This window comes from Suncus etruscus, chromosome 1, assembly GCF_024139225.1.
Source record: "Suncus etruscus isolate mSunEtr1 chromosome 1, mSunEtr1.pri.cur, whole genome shotgun sequence".
Lineage (NCBI taxonomy): Eukaryota > Metazoa > Chordata > Mammalia > Eulipotyphla > Soricidae > Suncus > Suncus etruscus.
In genome coordinates, this window is record NC_064848.1 from 153,547,872 (window position 1) to 153,566,975 (window position 19,104).

Genomic DNA, 19,104 nt, shown 5'->3' on the forward strand with positions numbered 1-19,104 from the left:
CATAATAGCCAGAATTTGCAAATAACACAAGTGCCTGAGAACAAATGAGTGGATAAAGAAACAGTAGTATATCTGCACAATGGAATACTATGCAGCTGTTAGAAAAATAAAGTCATGAATGAAGTCATGCCTATACATGCATAGACATGAAGATTATCATGCTGTGTATCATCTAAATGAGGCAGAAAGAGAGGTTCAAACACTGTATCATAGAAAGATTACACTTAAGTGCAGGATATTGAAAAATATAGTATAAAAGTAATACCTGGAATCAAAGTCCTAGCAGAGAAGGGGCCACTTTGAAAATAGTTATTGGAAATGATCATTCAGATCAAGAACAGGGAATTGAAAGTAAGTAAAGTGATATGCATGATACCCCTTCAGAAACAGTACTGCAAATACCTACTAGAAAAAGAGGTGATGAGGAGAGGGAGAGAAGGAGAGAGAGAAAGAGAGAGAGAGGAGGTAGAGAAGAGACAGAAAGAGGGAGACAGTGTGCCATTGAGGCAGACAGGAGGGTAATGGGAAATTGGTGGAAGAAAATGGACACTGGTGAAAGGATGGATGTTGAAACATTGTATAACCAAAACTCAACTGGCAACAGTTTTTTTTTTGAATTATGAGAACAAAAGATGCAAAGAAAGAGGACAAGGTAAAGTTACAGTGGAAGGACAATCAGCCATAACATAATTCTCAGAAGTCCCCTTGCTGATATCTTAACTTTGAACTTTCAGCCAAAGAACGTTAAGATAAATAAAACAGAATCCATGTACAATTACTTTGTCCCTCAAGTCCCTATATTGTAGCACACTGTAATATTTCTTAACAGCACACAAAGCAATCTAAAGCCATAAAACTTATGTAACTCCTTAAACATTAGAGGCATAGTATTTTTTACATTTCCATGTACATGCATATTAGCTTAAGTTAAATTCAAATTTTAAGTGGGTGCGTTTAACCTCAAATTTTAAGTGGGTGCATTTTAAGGATTAGAGTCAAAGGAGCACAGTAAAAAACGGTGTTAGAGTGGCAATTGTTGTTTGCATAGGCCCACCAAAATATGAGAGGCATGGAAAGGAATAACCTTGGCCTAAATACAAAGAGATCCTACCCCTGAAGTTTCCTGGCATAAGACCAACTCTAGGCTTCAGGCAAGTTATCGTCCAATCCAAGACATTGTCCGTAGTGCCAACACACTTTTCACACAGTCTCTGTTGTTGGTATCATGTCTCTGTATTAAAGATTCTGGAATCTGCATATCCTAAATTGAAGTCATGATGTGGAGCATCTTCTTGTTTCACCTCACCATGAAAGGGCAATGCAGGAAGCCCTGTCCTGTAAGCAGGTCGTTGTTAAGTTTTCTCATTGTTAAGGGAAGTCTCTTTTCAGCAGGACGATGTCTGAGCAGTGGTAGGGTCTTCCGTGGTAGAGGATTGCTTCCAGGTGATGCTATAGACAAACCTCACAATTAAGGGGCAATACAGCAAGCCCTGTCCAGTAAGCAGGTCATTGTTTTTGTTAAGTCTTCTTAGTGTTAAGGGAAGTCTTTTTTGAGTAGATCGATGTCAGAGCAGCTGTAGGGTCTTCCCTGATAGAGGAATGCCTCCAGGTGATGTTATATGCAACCTTGGATGTTTTGTAGATGTCTTCTCTAGATCAGGGGTGAATGGAGAATGCCCATTCTTCTGAGGCCTGTACCAGGTCTTTACGTCAATGTTCAGGGTGTAAGGTCTCATTGCACTACAAGATTTGTGTGTTCCCATCTCTATTAGATAAGAACTTATTGGTATGTATAGTATTTTCCCATTTTAGTGTGCCTAAGCAAACAAGAAATAAAGCCACATGGTGCTAACAGATATATGGGGGCGTAAGAACATTTCCAACAATACCCATGACTTGGTTCAAACATAAGCATTAAACTGAGGGATTCTTTCACACCATATTTCATATTGAGCAGTTCACAAAGAGAAGATAAAAAACATGGGGGGGGATCATCACTGTATAAGAAAATATTCAGCAAAAGTTATAGCCATCAAAGAAAACACCCATAAAATGTTGAAGAGACATAAGTGTCCTTTTTATGCCTTTTAAAATAGTTGGGTGAGTGTTAACTCCAGGGCACCACTTTGATCTGTGACTTAGGACTCTACAGTACTTAAGTTAGAAAGGGTAAATGAGGAGTAATGATGATAGGAGTTAAGGAAGTTAAAGAGAAATATGATCTTATGAAGGGGTATGCAAAAGGGCAGAGTACAAAATGGACATTCTGCATATATAAAAACATAATTCAATGATAGTGAGTACTAGTAATGTTTCTTGTGCGCGTGGGGGCAATAGCCCCCACGCGATTTTGAAACTATAGACTGGACAGAGATTACCAGTGACTTCAAGAAGCTGGGAGGCCAGAAGTTCAGGGCCCCACCCAGACCCTCCCTAAGGAGCTGAATGGATAATGGGGGAAAGCCTAGGGTACCTTCGAGCTCCACCAAGGGGCCCAACTCACCGGCTTGCCCAGGCATGTGGCCCGGGGAAGCCCTGGAGATCTGGAGCAAGGTGGCAGAGGGGTGCTGGGGTTACCCAAGTCCCACACCCCCACTAGGCCTGGTTAGGAAGGCCTCCACCATGGCGGTGGCCTGCCAAACCCCCTCCTGCTAGACTCCCCTGGCAACAGTTTTTAACTCTGTATCTAACTGTGATTTAATTAAAAATAAAAAAGAATATAATTACAGTTTAGCCAGGTCTTCTGAGCCCATGCCATTTAGCTTGATTTGGCTTGGCTCATAAATAGATTTACATTGCCCCAATATGGATGGCTGCTGGAGTCAAAATACCAATTACTTCAACAACTCCATTGAAACATAAGATTTACACATATTTTCTGTGGGACCACATGTATCAAGAAATTCCAGAAAACAAGACTGACAAACCCTTAGTTAGACTTACTATGAAAAGAAGAAAAAACCCTCAAATAAATAGGATCAGAGATGACAGCATACTTGAAGTTTGGTCAAGTTGGTATCTCTGCAGAGAATCAGAGGATGGGTAAAGCAGGACCATAGGCAAAGTGGTGATTATGGGTGATGGATGTAGCAGGTATGGCTTTGGAAGGGTGAGGGTTTGACCTGCCCTCTCCTCTGAGATTGCTAACCTTCAGCTGTGCTTTCAGTATACCCATACTTGGTTTATAGCTCTTTAAAAAACAGAGTGAGTTTATGGACCTGGCCTGCTGCAGACATAGACATTTTTTTTCCAGTTCAACTGAATCAAATTTCTCTAAAAGTTGGTTTCCTAAGGGGGGAAATTCCAATTGAACTGGCCCACTGATGCCACAACTTCAGTAGAGACAGTGGTACTGGATTAAGGTAACTTGAAAAAGGTCCTCTGTGGATTTTGGTGTCTCTAGCCAGATTGCCTTTGACTGACCCTGTCCCAAGTTTCCACTGGACTTAAGGAAAATGGCAGAGGAGACCTGCCATTATAGGACTAGGTAAGGTCATAGGCTCTACTGACCTTAGTCCTGTCCTCAACCAGGTAAGTGGAAAGAAAGACTGGAGATATCATCATGGGTATATCTGGAAGGGCCAGGATAAGATTCTCCTGGCTGTGCCAAATGAGTCCAGCACACTCAGGAATTGATGAGGAGCTAAAATACTCTCAGAGAACACAGAGAATGACTCCTTTCTCTCTCTTTTTTTCTTTTTTTTAACTTAGCTGGCATGAGGGCCTCTGAAGCCCCATCCAGGCTCCCAATACACTACCCTCATCAGTTTCCCTTTTCTGGGACCTGCTGCACGACTGTGTTACCAGTCTGACCACTCTCCACAAGCCTGAGAGTTGTGTGAGCTGGTGGGAGGATAATGGAACCCTGCAGCCTGGCCACACCATGAAGTACTAGCAGCCTTTTTCCACAATTAATGCAGCACTCTAGTGTTTTCAAATGATTCCCACCAACCCATCCACCCACTCACCCCCAGGCGATAACTGAACTAATCATATCTCTATTCCAGATCTACCACCGGAACTTGGGGTCTGCCACTACTCCTCCGCACCCTTTTTAACATAGAAGTGAGATAAGAAGCTATGGCAAGGAGTCGCCAGTATCTGAAAGATCATGGTTCTATTAGGAATGGCAAATACACTGCCCCAGATGGTGCAAGTGTACATTTGAACATACCATGAGGCCCTCTTGATTGGAGTTTTGGCAGGTACCAAAATGTCCATGAATGTGGCAAGGATTATATCAGTAGTCCATCAAACCAGTGAATTGCTGGGAGATTATTCTGAAATACTCTGTGAGGTTTACCAAATCTTCTCTGCATTTAATCTTGAAGTGCATGAAGATAAAAGCTAAACTTATTGACGCTGCCCTTGAAAAAGGGGAAGCCAGAGCACACTAGTTCTCGGAAAGTGGAATTAAGTCCCTGCTGGTCAAGGATGGATCAATGTGTATCATTCTTAAGGAAAGGGGTCACTGGTAAAACAAATAGTCTAAATATGGGGAGGCATGCAAAGCTAAAGAGCTGGCAGTCCCAAACTGAACCTCATCAGCCTGGCTGAGATAGACTTAGACTGAGAGTTTGGGTTCTCCTTTTCATCTCATCTTCTGTGAGCCACAGTCAGATCAGAAGTAAGGAGCCAATCTGTGACTTTTATGGTTGGACACTAGGGCTGAGAATTCAGTTGTTATAACCTCCATTTCTCCCCTGACCAACAAAAAGGCAATAATTATAGAAGTCAAGGAGGAAATGGCAATCCAGTCAAAGACCATTAGTTTAGTCATGAGTTCCTGGGAATGCCCCCCTTCACTCTCTCTCTCTCTCTCTCGCTCTCTCTCTCTCTCTCTCTCTCTCTCTCTCTCTCTCTCTCTCTCTCTGTCTCTCTCTCTCATACACACACTCACAGCACTGCCAGGACACTTTTACCATCAGATTACCTTTTAACTATCAATAAATATGACTTTCCCAGTTGACCCCCAACAACCAGAGCCTTCCTAATGATAATCATCATGCCCCCAGTGAGAAGGAATGGACTCAGGCTTACAATCCAGTAGAGCTCTGGATAGTCTTTCCTTTTGTCTGGGCTGAAAACACTCTCTGAGAATATTAGCAGAGCTCCCGTTATTGTTGACCTAATCCCAGGAGAAATTACCCAGAGATAGAGACTCTACCCAATATCTTTCGAAACATAGATGGGGAATCCCAGAGCATCTGAAAAGGCTTTTTTGATGGAATGCCAATTGCCCTGGAACATGTAGCTTCTTCCCATGAGAAAGCCTGGGGGAGGATACTGGCCAATTCAAGACCTCTGAGTGAATAACAAAGTCAACATACCTCTTAATATTGTGACCCCCCCAAAACCTTAGCATTATTCTAAGCCAGATCCCAGCTAAGCAAATTGGCCTATTGGCTTAGACCCAAAAGAAGCTTCTTTTCAATGCTGGCTAGACCTCAAAACCAGCTTCTCTTTGCCTTTGAGCAAATGGAATCTGAGTCAGGACAGCAAGTGCAGCCTTCTGCAAGGAATTAAAAATGCCCCTACATTGTTTAGCACTGGCTACCAACTTATCATATTTCCCAGGGAAAAAACTCACTGTGGGGTAGAGCATAGCAGGTAGGGTGGTTGCCTTTCACACAGCAGACCCATTTTCTATTCCCAGCATCCCATATGGTCCACTGAGCCTTCCAGGAGAGAAGAGCCAGGAGTAACCCCTGAGTGCTGCTTGGTATGGCACAAAATCCAAAAATAAATAAATAAATAAATAAATAAAAATAAAAGACTCACTGTACCATGCCAGGGAGACAAAGGAGGACTGTTCGAGTAAAGCTCTTCTCTGACTCTTGGTCAACATGGAATACAATACTGGATGGCATAGGAGACAATAGGAGTCATATCCACATCCTGGGTCCACATAGTCCCCAACTGCAACTAGAGGAGTAAATGTCTCTTAATTCTTGGGGTGATCAATGCCATCCACCATGCCTTCAATTATTCTTATGGGCATCTGTTGGGTTACACTTTATTTTACCTAAAAAAAAGTTTATTCCTGGTTTCTTTACAACTTCACCCAAACAAAGATTGTCTTACTTTTAAACCTGGGAGGGTTTAGTGTCTCACCAGAGGTGATCTCTGTACTCAATAAAAATGGTAGTTCTGGCAGCTCCATATTAGGTAGAAGACTGCCAGACTTCACGTGTTTCACCCTCAGCCTGGTCTGGATTATTTTTTGTGCAATCCTAATTCAGACTTGTTCATCTGTACTTCAAGATAAGGTGTGTGGGGTGATTTTACAGGCATCTAATAGCCAACTGCTGTAATCCATATGAAATTGGTGCCTATTTAATATTAAATATTTGGGGTGGTCACTCAGAATTGAAATATTTTCATTTTTTTCTTATGTCCCCAGTACCACTATAGGAACTTCTCTGCCAAACTGGAGTACAAAGGAGATCTGTCCCTATAGATCTACAGCCTATGATCAAAGGGTGATCAAAGCCTATGATCAAAGCCTATGATCAAAGTCACTTGCCTGACTCCCATAACCACTCCTGTACCTTGTTACACAGTTCCCTGATTTCTCTGTGGCTTGTGTAATATCTGCCTTCTGCCTCTAGGATCCCATTCACTCTATTAAAAGACATTCTGGCCATTGCAATTTCTTTAGAGATGGGACTGTTTGCAGTGGTCAAAACAGCCCTAGAGAAAACTACTAGGGAACTTTCACAGACAGTCCAACAAAAGCGATTATCGAAATAGTTAATGTCAGGGATTTCCCAGTCTGCTTTGCTCCTTCAGAGACAATTGAACTTTCTAGCTTCAAATTTGAGAACCACCTCAGCCTTGATCTACTAAATGCCATGCAGGGGGGTGTTATGGGTTTTTTCTTTTCTCTTTTTTTCATGTGGGGAGGGATCCCATACCCAGTAGTATTCAGGGCTTACACCTGACTGTTCTCAAGGTTTATTCCTGGAGGGCTCAGGGGACTATATAGGGTGCCAGGGTAAAGCAAACTCTTTCCCACTCTTCTATCTCTTTACCCCATGTTCTCAAAGGGAGAGTGGATCAAAGACCCTGATATTAGATCCAAATTCATAAAATAATTATCTCTCTCAAAGTCAATGGGCTAAATGAATCTGTTAAGAGACACAGAGTGGCAAAATGGATCAAAAAGCTGAATCCAACATTTTGAGACCTGAAATAAACACATACAAATAGTCAGAACAAACACTGACTCAAAATCAAAGGCTGGAGAAAAATCATCCAAGCAAACAATTTCCTTAAAAATACTGAAGTGGTCATATTAATACCATCTACTTTACTGTCCAAACAAGTGGAAACAGAAAATAAACAAATGGGACTATATTAAACTAAGAAACTTCTGCACCTTAAAGGAAGTAGTGACTAGGATACAAAGGCCATCCACAAAATGGAAGAGACTATTCACCCAATACACATCAAATAAGGGGCTAATATCTAAGATAAACCAGGTACTGGCAGAACTTAACAAGAAGAAAACATCTAACCTCATCAAAAAATGGGGAGAACTAATGAACAGACACTTCCTCTAAGAATAAATACAAATGGCCAAAAGGCACATGAAAAAATGCTCCACATCACTAAGCATCAGGGAGATGCAAATCAAAACTACAATGAGGTACCATCTCACACAATAGAGACTGGCACACATCACAAAGAGCAAAAACAATCAGTGTTGGTAGCAGCTATGGGGAGAAAGGAACTCTCATTCACTGCTGGTAAGAATGCCGTCTAGTCCAGCCTTTATGAAAAACAACATGGAGATTCCTGAAAAACCTGGAAATTGAGCTTCCATATGATCCAGCAATACCATTCTCAGGGATATACCCTAGGACACAAAAACACAATACAAAAATGCTTTCTGCACACCTATATTCATTGCAGCACTATTTACAATAGCCTCTGGAAACAACCCAGATGCCCAACAACAGATGAGTGGCTAAAGAAAGTGTGATACATATACACAATGGAATACTATACAGTCACCAGGAAAAATAAAGTCATGACATTTTATCATACATGAATGGACATAAAAACTATTATGCTAAGTGAAATAAGTCAGAGGGAGAATGATAGACACAGGATAGTCTCACACATCTGTGAGATTTAAGAAAAGTAAAGGAGTATGTTAATAATACCCAGAGACAATAGAGAATAGGGCTGAAAGGACTAGGCCACAATTTGAAGCTTATCACAAAGAGTGGTGAGTACAGTTAGATAAATAACTACATTGACGCTTATCATGACAATGATAAGCATGAGAAATAGAATGCCTGTCTTAAATATGGGCAGGGGGTGGGGAAGAATGTGATGGGGGCATTTGTGGTGGGAAGGTTGCACTGGCAAAGGGGGGTGTTCTTTTTATGACTGAAACCCAACTACAGACATGTTTATAATCATGGTGCATAAATAAATATATTAATTTCAAAAGAAACAAAGACAAGGCTACTATGATTAAAAACAAAACTGTGTTCTGTTAAACTGGAGAACCTAAAAGAAACTGGAAGAATTTTAGAATAATGTAATCTCCTAAAAATGAATGAAGACGAAATAAGAAACCTGAACAGACCAGTCACAAGAAAGGCAATTAAAAGAGTAATTAAGAATCCCCCAAGGATCATATAAGTTCTTTTCTGAGTTCTAACAAAACTTCAAATAAGACTTACTATTTTAACTCATTAAGCTCTTCCAAAGTATTGAACAAGAAGAAAACCTTTCTAAGTGTTGCTATGAGGCATTACACTAATACCAAAGAAGATAAGAAAAGAATAAAAGACACACTCAATATTCTTTTTTTTTTTTTTTTTTTTTTGGTTTTTGGGCCACACCCGGTGACGCTCAGGGGTTACTCCTGGCTATGCGCTCAGAAGTCGCTCCTGGCTTGGGGGACCATATGGGACGCCGGGGGATCGAACCGCGGTCCGTCTCCTAGGCTAGCGCAGGTAAGGCAGGCACCTTACCTCGAGCGCCACCGCCCGGCCCCACACTCAATATTCTTAATGCAAAAGGAGATGGAGGAGAAAAAAAAGAAGATGGAGGGGAAGAAAAAATGGTGAAGACCCTCAAGAATCCTATAAAAGGCTCCCAGAAACAACATAAAAACAATAAACAAAGTAGAAAGCTACAAAATTAACACACGCAAAATTCTCATGTTCCTATATGCAAATGATGAAATGTAAAAGAAAGAGATCAAAAGAGGTCTACTCTAGGGGCTTAAGTGATCGTACAATGGGTAGAACATTTGCCCTACACTTAGTTGACCTGGGCTCAATCCCTGGCACCCATATGGTCTCCCAGAGTCTGCCAGGAGTGATTTCTGAGTGCATAGCCAGGAGTAACTCCCAGACTCTCAGAGTCTGCCAGGAGTGATTTCTGAGTGCATAGCCAGGAGTAACCCCTGAGCACCACAGGGTATGGCCCCAAAACAAAACCAAAACAAAACAAATCTACTTTAGGTATATTGTATGGAGGGATGGAGGGCTCTTGCCTTGCACAAAACTGAACTGAGTTCAATCTCAGGCACTAATGTATGATTCCCCTCAACCCTTCCAGATGTGACCCCAGAGCACAGAAACAGGAGTAAGTTCTGAACACAGCTAGCTATTCCCTTCAAAACAAAGTCTACTCCATTTAAAGTGTTGTCCAAAAGGAAGTAAAGTGATAGCACAGCTGAAGTAGTGATAGCACGGCTGACCCAGGATGAACACAGGTTCAACCCTGGCATCCCATATTGTTCCCCAAATCAGAAGCAATTTCTGAGTGCAGAGCCAGGAGTAACCCCTGAGCACTGCCGAGTGTGGCTCCCTCTCCCTAAAAATAAACCAAAAAATATGTTGTTCAAAAGCATGAAGTACATAAAAATTTGTTTTAACAAAGAGATTTAATTCTTGAAAACTGCAAGTCCATTAAGAAAGAGACAGAAGAGTGCAGCTCCACTACTAAGCTCTAAAAGATAATAATGGCCACCAACTCTTCTCTGGTAGATTGATAATTCTGAAGTCCAAGCTGATAACTCTGGGACCTTCTCAGAATGAAAATGGAAAATTTTTCCTTTCTACCTGAGGGCATAGCAACATATGATGAGTAGCTAAATCTTCCAGTTGAAACCAGCCTATGGGTTAAAAATTCTAGGGTATTCTTAGAATTGGGGTGGGCCAAGTCCACACACAAGAAAACCCAGCAGTCTCCTACTGCTGTTGGAGGGTTTCTCCATCTTCCTGCATAGCTTCACTACTAAGCTCTAAAGAAAATAATGCCACCAATTCTCCCTGGTACAACTACCAGGCTGAAAACTCAGGGGACTTCTCAGAATGGAGGCAGAGAGATGCCCCTTTCTGCCTGAAGATACAGCAGCAGCATATAGCCTCTTCCAACACCCTCCAATAGAAATGGCTCAGCTCCACAACTTAACCTTATCAAACTGCCAACCCACCAAATTTGTTCCAGGTATATAGATCTGGAACTGTGTTGCCATGCGGCAACATGGCATCTCAAAATTTCATGGTAGTGTCAGTCCACTATAATCACAGCCAATATGATTGGAATTTTGCAAAGGAGACCACCAAGTCAGTGAGTCTAATGAGTAACAGAAGGCTCAAAAAAGCTAAAGGTATCTTACGATGATACACCACTAACTAAACAAATGGAAGCAAAGGTAAACAAATGGGACTGTGTCAAATTATGAAGCTTCTGCATCTCATAGAAAACAATAACCAGGATACAAAAGATAGCCCATGGATTGGAGAAATTATTTGCCCACTAATTTTCTGATAAGGGCTCAAATGTAAAAGGTATGTAAGATCCGAATAGAACTTTACAAGAAAGAAATATCCAACCCCATAAAAAAAATGGAACGAAAAAATGAGCAGAAACTTCCTCAAAGAAAAATACAAATGGATAAGTGCATATGAAAAAAATGCTCTTCATCACTAATCAGCAGGAAGATACAAATAAAAATAACAATGAGATATCATCTCGCACCACAGAGACTGGCATACATCAAAAGAACAACCAGTGTTGTGATTGTGGAGAGAATGGGACTCTCATTCACTGCTGGTGAAGTGTCAACTATCTGGCTTTTCTGGAAAAAATATGGGCATTCCTAAAAATAAAAATTGAATTGAGTTTTTATTTGACCCAGCAAATCCACTTCCTGAAGTACATCTCATGGCCCCAAAACAAAAGGAGAAAAGAGATTTCCACCTCTCTGTTCTTTATGGCACTATCCACAATAGCCAAAATGTGGAAACAATCTAAATGTACAATAGTAAATATAATACTGAGTGAAGTTAGTCAAAAGAAAAGAAACCAACACAGAATGATCTTATATTTTGAATATAAAGAAACATAATAGTGGGATATCAAGTATCCAAAGGCAATGGGAACAAAGAACTTTAGAACTGGTATTCATTTGGAAGCATGCCACTTGAGGGGGCTGGGAGATTGGACAGAGGAGGGAACAATAACTAACGTAGAGAGAGGCATTCAACCTGTAGGAAGAGGTGGTACTAAGAGGTGGTAAAGTGTTATGTATGAAACCCTGCCAGATACAGTACTTTGAACCACATTGCAAAATCTTATTTAAAAAAATAAGTTCCTCTGGTGGAAGCAGGTTGGGACTCATATAGGGTGGGTGAAGGCATTGGTGGAGGAAAGTAGACATGGGTGAAGAAATATGTGTTGAAACACTGTATGTCTGAAACCTGCTCATTAATAACTTTGTAGTTTCATGTTTAAATTCATGACTGAATTTAAAATACATTTAAAAAGACAAACATCAGATGAACTCACTTCTAAGTGGAATATAAAATAACAAGGTAAGGGAAAGCAAGGCATAGGATACCTAAATTATCTTGGAACATAGACCATATAACTGGGTATAGAGAAGGAAAGAAACTGAATAGAGAAAGGAAGAAGTAGAAAGAAGGTAACAGGGACAGAAGGAAGGAACTATGGACACATGGTGATGAAGAGGTGTACTACATAACTGAACTATGTATCTGAACCATAGAATCAACAAAACTGAAAGGATGAGATTCAAATTACAATAACCACACTTTAAAATGTTCCAGTAAAGGAATCAGGCCAGGGTGGGAGGTAACAGGGACATTGGTGAAAGAAAGTTGACACTGGTGAAAACTATACCAGAAACGTAATGATAAATAACTTTTAAAATCACATGCATATATCTATATGCAAAAATTCTGAAATTAAAAAATAATTCTCAATTTTTGGTCAGCTTTCATGGTAGCAGAGATATCAGAGAGATTTGGGAAGACATATATACAGCTCCTACTACCAGCCTCTGAAACTACCCCTTCAAGAAGCAAGATTATGTCCAATGCCAAATGGTTGATAAAGGTGATCTATTAGAATTCTTTTGCCTTTTTGATGCTTTTTGTGAGATTGTCTACAGTTCTGGTTACCCTTTTGAACAAAACATGACAAAAGTGAGTTTTAGAAACTTTCTGAGTACTATAGATGTGGTAGCTCTATTGACTTTTGGAAAGATAGATGGCACTTTTGTTACTTTCAAGGATAGAAGTACAGGTGTAGTTTTGAAATTTTTATTTAGTCACAGTGAATTACAAAGTTAATTATGATTGGGTTCATGCATACAATGTTTCAATACCAATACCAATCCTTTCACCAGTGACACCTTCCTTCCCACCATCAATGTGCCTCTGTGAGAGGCATTTTAAATAGCTTTTGACTGTGGCTTACAGTACTGTCATTTCAGCTCCCTGCTCCCTTGATTTAACAGTTAGAGATATAACTTTTGAGGTAAACATACTATTGTTAAATAGAAATAAGGGAAGTAAGTTTGCCACTCTGTTTAGAAAAACTTTGAATTCAGGAAGATAGGTACCATTGAAAAAGGCAGAATGTAGTAGGGAACTAGATTGTTGATTAAATAGTGGCCCTATTCTACAAATGAGTCATTAGTGAAAATGTAAGATAGGGGCCAGCGAGGTGGCGCTAGAGGTAAGGTGTCTGCCTTGCAAGCGCCAGCCAAGGAAGGATCCCGTTTGACCCCCGGTGTCCCATATGGTCCCTCCCAAGCCAGGGGCAATTTCTGAGCACTTAGCCAGGAGTAACCCTTGAGCATCAAACGGGTGTGGCTTGAAAAACCAAAAAAGAAGAAAAAAAAGAAAATGTAAGATAAACAAGGGTGTTCATGAATGAAAGAAAATAAAAACAAATCCCTCTTGGAATTTATAAGTATGATGGTGGCAAGAGATTTATTCCAAGGTCAGTGAAGCTTGATGGGTGCATATCTGTCATTGAAGATGATGGGTGCAGATTGTGTCTATAATCTTATTGTCTGGATACAAGTATTTTTAAAAAGTTGTATGACTTTTTAAAAAAGTATATTAAAACTGACCAGACATGAATACCAAATCTAAAGTCAACGACAACAGAATCGATACCCAATCTACAACAAGCTGTACAAGGCGGGAACAGTTGCACTAGCATTATGGGAGTAAAGGAGGGAGATGTGGGATGCATGCTGGAAACAGGGGTGGAGGGAGGACAACACTGGTGGTGGGAATGCCCCTCATTCATTATTACAATGTACTTTAAATATCACTGTGAGAGAATTGCAATTCACTTCAACCACAATAAAATAAAAAAGATGTAAAAAAGGGATGCATAATTCAACAATTGAATTCTGTGTTATAAATCAGGTAAAAGAATGGCATGTTTGAGGGTCTTTAAAAGCTAGAGAAATTGGGGCCGGAGATGTGGCGCTGGAGGTAAGGTGTCTGCCTTGCAAGAGCTAGCCAAGGAAGGACCGCAGTTCGATGCCCCCACGTCCCATATGGTCCCCCCAAGCCAGGGTCAATTTCTGAGTGCTTAGCCAGGAGTAACCCCTGAGCATCAAATGGGTGTGGACCAAAAAAAACCAAAACAAACCAAAACAAACAAACAAAAAAAAAGCTAGAGAAATTATCAAATGGAAGTGGCTAGACTATGGGGGAGAGTGAAAAACAATAATCATATTGAAAGTAGTTATCATGTAAAGTCATGGTTACAATAGGAAAGAACTTAGTAAATAACAAGGATTATATATGAGGGTATAGAAAAGAAGAATGCAGGAGAGAAGGCCAAAGAGAATTCACAAGAAAATATACAAGAAAAAAACCTTGCAGTTGTGTGGGAGAGGAGGAGGTGGAGTGGGTGAAAATTTTGTTCTAACCTCTTTGGCGACAGCTGATTGCCTCCACCTTGTGATCTCATGCTTCATTTAAAGCTCTTGGGAAAGTTTCTAATGAATGATGTTATCTGCTTCTGAGGAATTATGAGCAAACCTTTGTTTAAGGCCTTCTCCTGCACTATATTGTCATTAAAATAAACTCTTGCACTTTTGTAATTATGGATGTGTATCCAGGATCGAAGTCCCTTAAATTTAGTTCCAGTAATAATAGCAGTAGAGCACAGTATGGAGAACCTTCCAATGGGATACAAGTTAGTTTAATTTTTAAAGTAATGGCATTTTTTTGGGGGGGGGCACACCCGGCATTGCTCAGGGGTTACTCCTGGCTGTCTGCTCAGAAATAGCTCCTGGCAGGCACGGGGGACCATATGGGACACCGGGATTCCAACCAACCACCTTTGATCCTGGATCGGCTGCTTGCAAGGCAAACGCCGCTGTGCTATCTCTCCAGACCCAAGTAATGGCATTTTTAAATAAAATTGCAAATTATTTTCTGGTTCCTTTTTGAAAATAAACATGTATTTAAATGAGCATCTTAAACAAAAACAGTGCAGTGTATGAAACTTATTTTTCAACTTAATTTACTTTATTTATAAAGCATGTATCCACAGTTCATATAGTTGATCAAAATACATTTGTTTCCAGATAATTGGGTGCAAAAAAAAAAAAAAGGATAGAAGAAAAAGGAAAAAAGTACAGCAAAAAACAAATTTGTGAAAACGATTGAATCTCCAATGTGGTCATTAAGTCATTAGCAGAAGGTTTAGTAAATGCTAGCTGACCATTATGTTATCTCATTTGTCTCTGAACATTAGGTGACTTTAGCTATACATTGGCATCTAAAGTGGTGTGTTCCTATAGGAACGACTATACTAAACAAAAATGGAGCTGTCCAGAAATTCCAAACATTATTGTTGAAACTGCCAGGTGTGTTCCCAAAATAGCAACAAAAAAGTCAGAAATAAAGTCAGTGGAAATAAAGATAAAAACATGCTCAAAAAAAGATAAATTAAAACATTTAGGGGCCGGCGAGGTGGCGCTAGAGGTAAGGTGTCTGCCTTACAAGCGCTAGCCAAGGAAAGGACCACGGTTCGATCCCCTGGTGTCCCATATGGTCCCCCCAAGCCAGGGGCAATTTCTGAGCGCGTAGCCAGGAGTAACCCCTGAGCATCTAACGGGTGTGGCCCAAAAAACAAAAAACAAAAAACAAACAAAAAAAAACCATTTAATTTATTTGGGTGTAACATAAAGCATATAGACAAAAACACAAGGAAAATATTTCATAACTTCAGCTTTAAAGATATCTCTGGGAACTTGGCCTCTATGGATCATAGCATTTTCAGTCTTCTCCATTATTGGGAAAAAGAGAGAACTCTGTCTTCTAAATTTGTGGACATATTTTAATACAGGAACTAACTTATGTTTGTTATTCATCTAGAAGATATTTGGTTTTTAAATTTAATAAATTTCAATTACAAAGTTTGTCATGATTGAATTTCAGGTGTAGTGTTCCAACATCAACCCCTTCACCAGTATCCACCTCCCAGCAACCACCGAGTTTAGCTCTTCCTCCCATCCTACTGCCATCCCGAAACTTCTGCAGACTCTTTTTCTTTTAAAAGGCACTGTGATTTGCATATCATTTTAGTTCCTTTCAGGATCCCACCTTTCTGCGCAGAGTGACCACTTTACTCGACCATTGTCATCTACTTTCCTCCCATATCTATATCCCCCTCCCACAGATATAAGCTTTTTTTGTTTGTTTATTTTTTGTTTTTTTGTTTTTGTTTGTTTTTGGGTCACACCCAACAGTCCTCAAGGGTTAATTAATCCTTGCTCTCTGGCTCAGAAATCCAATCATATGGGATGCCAGTAATCTAACCCGGGTCTGTCCTGTGTTGGCGGCTTGCAAGGCAAATGCCCAACTGCTGTGCTATCTCTCTGGTCCCTGAAGACCAATTTTTAAGTTTTTCATAGACTTTTGGGCATTTGTTATTCCTATACTGTTTCTTTATATCTTTCATATGAGAGAGATCACTCTGAATCTGTCCCTCTCACTCTAACTTCACTAAGCACAATACTCTTCAGATAATCCAAATAGCAACAAATTGCACAACTTTATCTTTTCTGATGGCTGAGTAGTACGATAGCTACTTCATCCAGTCATCGGTCCATGGGCTCTTGGGTTATTTCCAGATTTTGCCCATAGTGCTTCAATGAACAGAGGAGTGCAGACATCTTTTCTAAATTGTGTTTTGGGAACCTTTAGGTATTTTTCCAGAAGTGAGATTGCAGGGTGAAATAGAAGTTTAATTTCTAGATTTTTTTTTTTTCAGGAATGTCCATATTTTCTTTCCAAAAAGGCTACAGCAGTTAACTCCCACCTGCAATGAAGAAGGTCCCTCCTTGCCCCACCCCACCCCGCCACATCCACAACTACACTGATTGTTCTTTACTATGACAATTTTCTGCTCTGAGGTGATATTTTATTGTTACCATGATATAAATTTATATTTACATTTATTTTTGAATATATATATCAAAAATTTACATATATTATTTGCTAGAGTCCAGACTTGAAGGATGAGACCAACAACTGGAATAAAACTTCATACTTTAATCCATCTCCAAAAAGCTCCCACACTGACCAGCCAGGGACATCTCCCAAAGGAAATGATTCCCCTCCCAACTTGATGAAGATTGTATAGGGAAGGGATATAAGGAGATTCCAGCTCTCTGATGATCTTTAAAATGATTGGCTATTGTCTAGGGATACCTTCCTGCTGCTTCTTGTCCTTCCCTGATAGGCTACCTAATACGGCCAGGTAGATGGGGCGTGTCTATGGAAATAGGCTTGTGGACACCCAGCATGAGGCTTACACCATGTGGTTCTTATAAATGGCATCTCTCCCTGAGAAGCCTGCCATGTGGCCTTTACAAAATAGCATCCCTCCTTGTTCAGAACCCAGGTCCCAACAATTTGTATATATGTTGAATAGAGTATATATATATATATATATATATATATATATATGATATTGGAATATATTGGATATTATCCTTATATCAGATGAGTGATGGGCAAATAATTTTTCTCACTCAATGGGCTATCACAAAGAGGATTACATAGGGAAGGGATATAGGGAGGTTCTAGCTTTCTGATGATCTTTAAAATAATTGGCTATTGTCTAGGCTAGGGGTATGGTCCTACTGCTCCTTGTGTCTTTTCCTAATAGGCTACCTTGTAGCTAAGGGTGGTGTTAATGGTAATATAAGTTTGTGGAAACCTAGCATGTAGCTTACACCATTTGGCTTTTACAAAATGGTATCCCTCCTTGTTCGGAACCCAGCTCCCAACAGTCCCAGTGTATGATCTTTTTAATGTTTCTTGGATGCATATTTTGTTGAAGATCTTTGCATCATGTTCATCAGAGATATTAGTCTGTAATTTCCCCCTTTTGTGCTCTATAGTCTGCTTTTAATATCAGGGTAATGTTTGCCTCATAGAAACTGTTTGGAAATGTTTCTGTGTTCTTTTTTTTCAACCTCCTGAAAAAGCCTATAAAGAATTGACACTATCTTCTTTAAAGGGTTTTAGTAGTGAATTCATCTGGGTCTGTGCTTTAGTTTTTGAGGAGACTTTTTATTACCATTTTGATTTCCTCTATAGTAATTGATTGTTTCATATCTCCTTTAGATTATTCATTCTTCTAGGTTCTCTTGTTTTAAGTAATAAGTAATTTCTAAATAGTCCCTAATGATCCTTTGAATTTTTGTGGTATCTATCATTATGTCACCCCTTTCATTTCAAAGTTGTTTTTAATAGGGTACTTTCTCTGAGGCTTGCTAGTATTTTGTCAATCTGATACACTTTTTTCAAGGTATAATCTCTTGGTTTTATTAATCCTTTGAATTGTGTTTTGCTATTTCAATTTATTCATTTCTGCTTTAACTTTTATTATTTCCTTGCTTTTATCTTCTTTGTACTCTCTATTGTGGCCTTTTTAATTTCTTCCCTTTTTTGCCACACCCGGCAGCACTCAGGGCTTACTCCTGGCTATCTGCTCAGAAATTGCTCCTGGCAGGCATGGGGGACCTTATGGGATGCCAGAATATGAAATACCATTGTGCTATTTCTCTGCCCCCCCTTTTATTGTTTCTTCAGTTGTGCAGTTAGGTTATTTATGTGGTCTATTTCTTCTTCATTGATGAATAATTGTATTGCTATGAAATTTCCTCTTTTTTTTTTTTTTTAATTTTTTTTTTTATTTAAACACCTTGATTACATACATGATTGTGTTTGGGTTTCAGTCATAAAAGGAACACCACCCATCACCAGTTGCAACATTCCCATCACCCAAGTCCCAAATCACCCTCCTCCCCACCCAACCCCCGCCTGTACCCTAAACAGGCTCTACATTTCCTCATACATTCTCAATATTAGGACAGTTCAAAAATGTAGTTATTTCTCTAACTAAACTCATCACTCTTTGTGGTGAGCTTCCTGAGGTGAGCTGGAACTTCCAGCTCTTTTCTCTTTTGTGTCTGAAAATTATTATTACAAGGGTGTCTTTCATTTATCTTAAAACCCATAGATGAGTGAGACCATTCTGCGTTTTCTCTCTCTCTCTGACTTATTCACTCAGCATAATAGATTCCATGTACATCCATGTATAGGAAAATTTCATGACTTCATCTCTCCTGACAGCTGCATAATATTCCATTGTGTATATGTACCACAGTTTCTTTAGCCATTCATCTGTTGAAGGGCATCTTGGTTGTTTCCAGAGTCTTGCTATGGTAAATAGAGCTGCAATGAATATAGGTGTAAGGAAGGGGTTTTTGTATTGTAT

The 19,104-nt window shown here is 39.8% G+C and overlaps 1 protein-coding gene across 1 annotated transcript in view; it reads left to right on the forward strand.

The window, feature by feature from the left end:
- Positions 1–10,515: 10,515 nt before the first annotated feature.
- Positions 10,516–19,104, forward strand: part of LOC126027317 (polyunsaturated fatty acid (12S)/(13S)-lipoxygenase, epidermal-type-like) — a 31,101-nt gene continuing 22,512 nt past the window's right edge. The window contains 1 exon segment of the mRNA XM_049786351.1: positions 10,516–10,642. Coding sequence (XP_049642308.1) covers positions 10,516–10,642 — 127 coding nt within the window.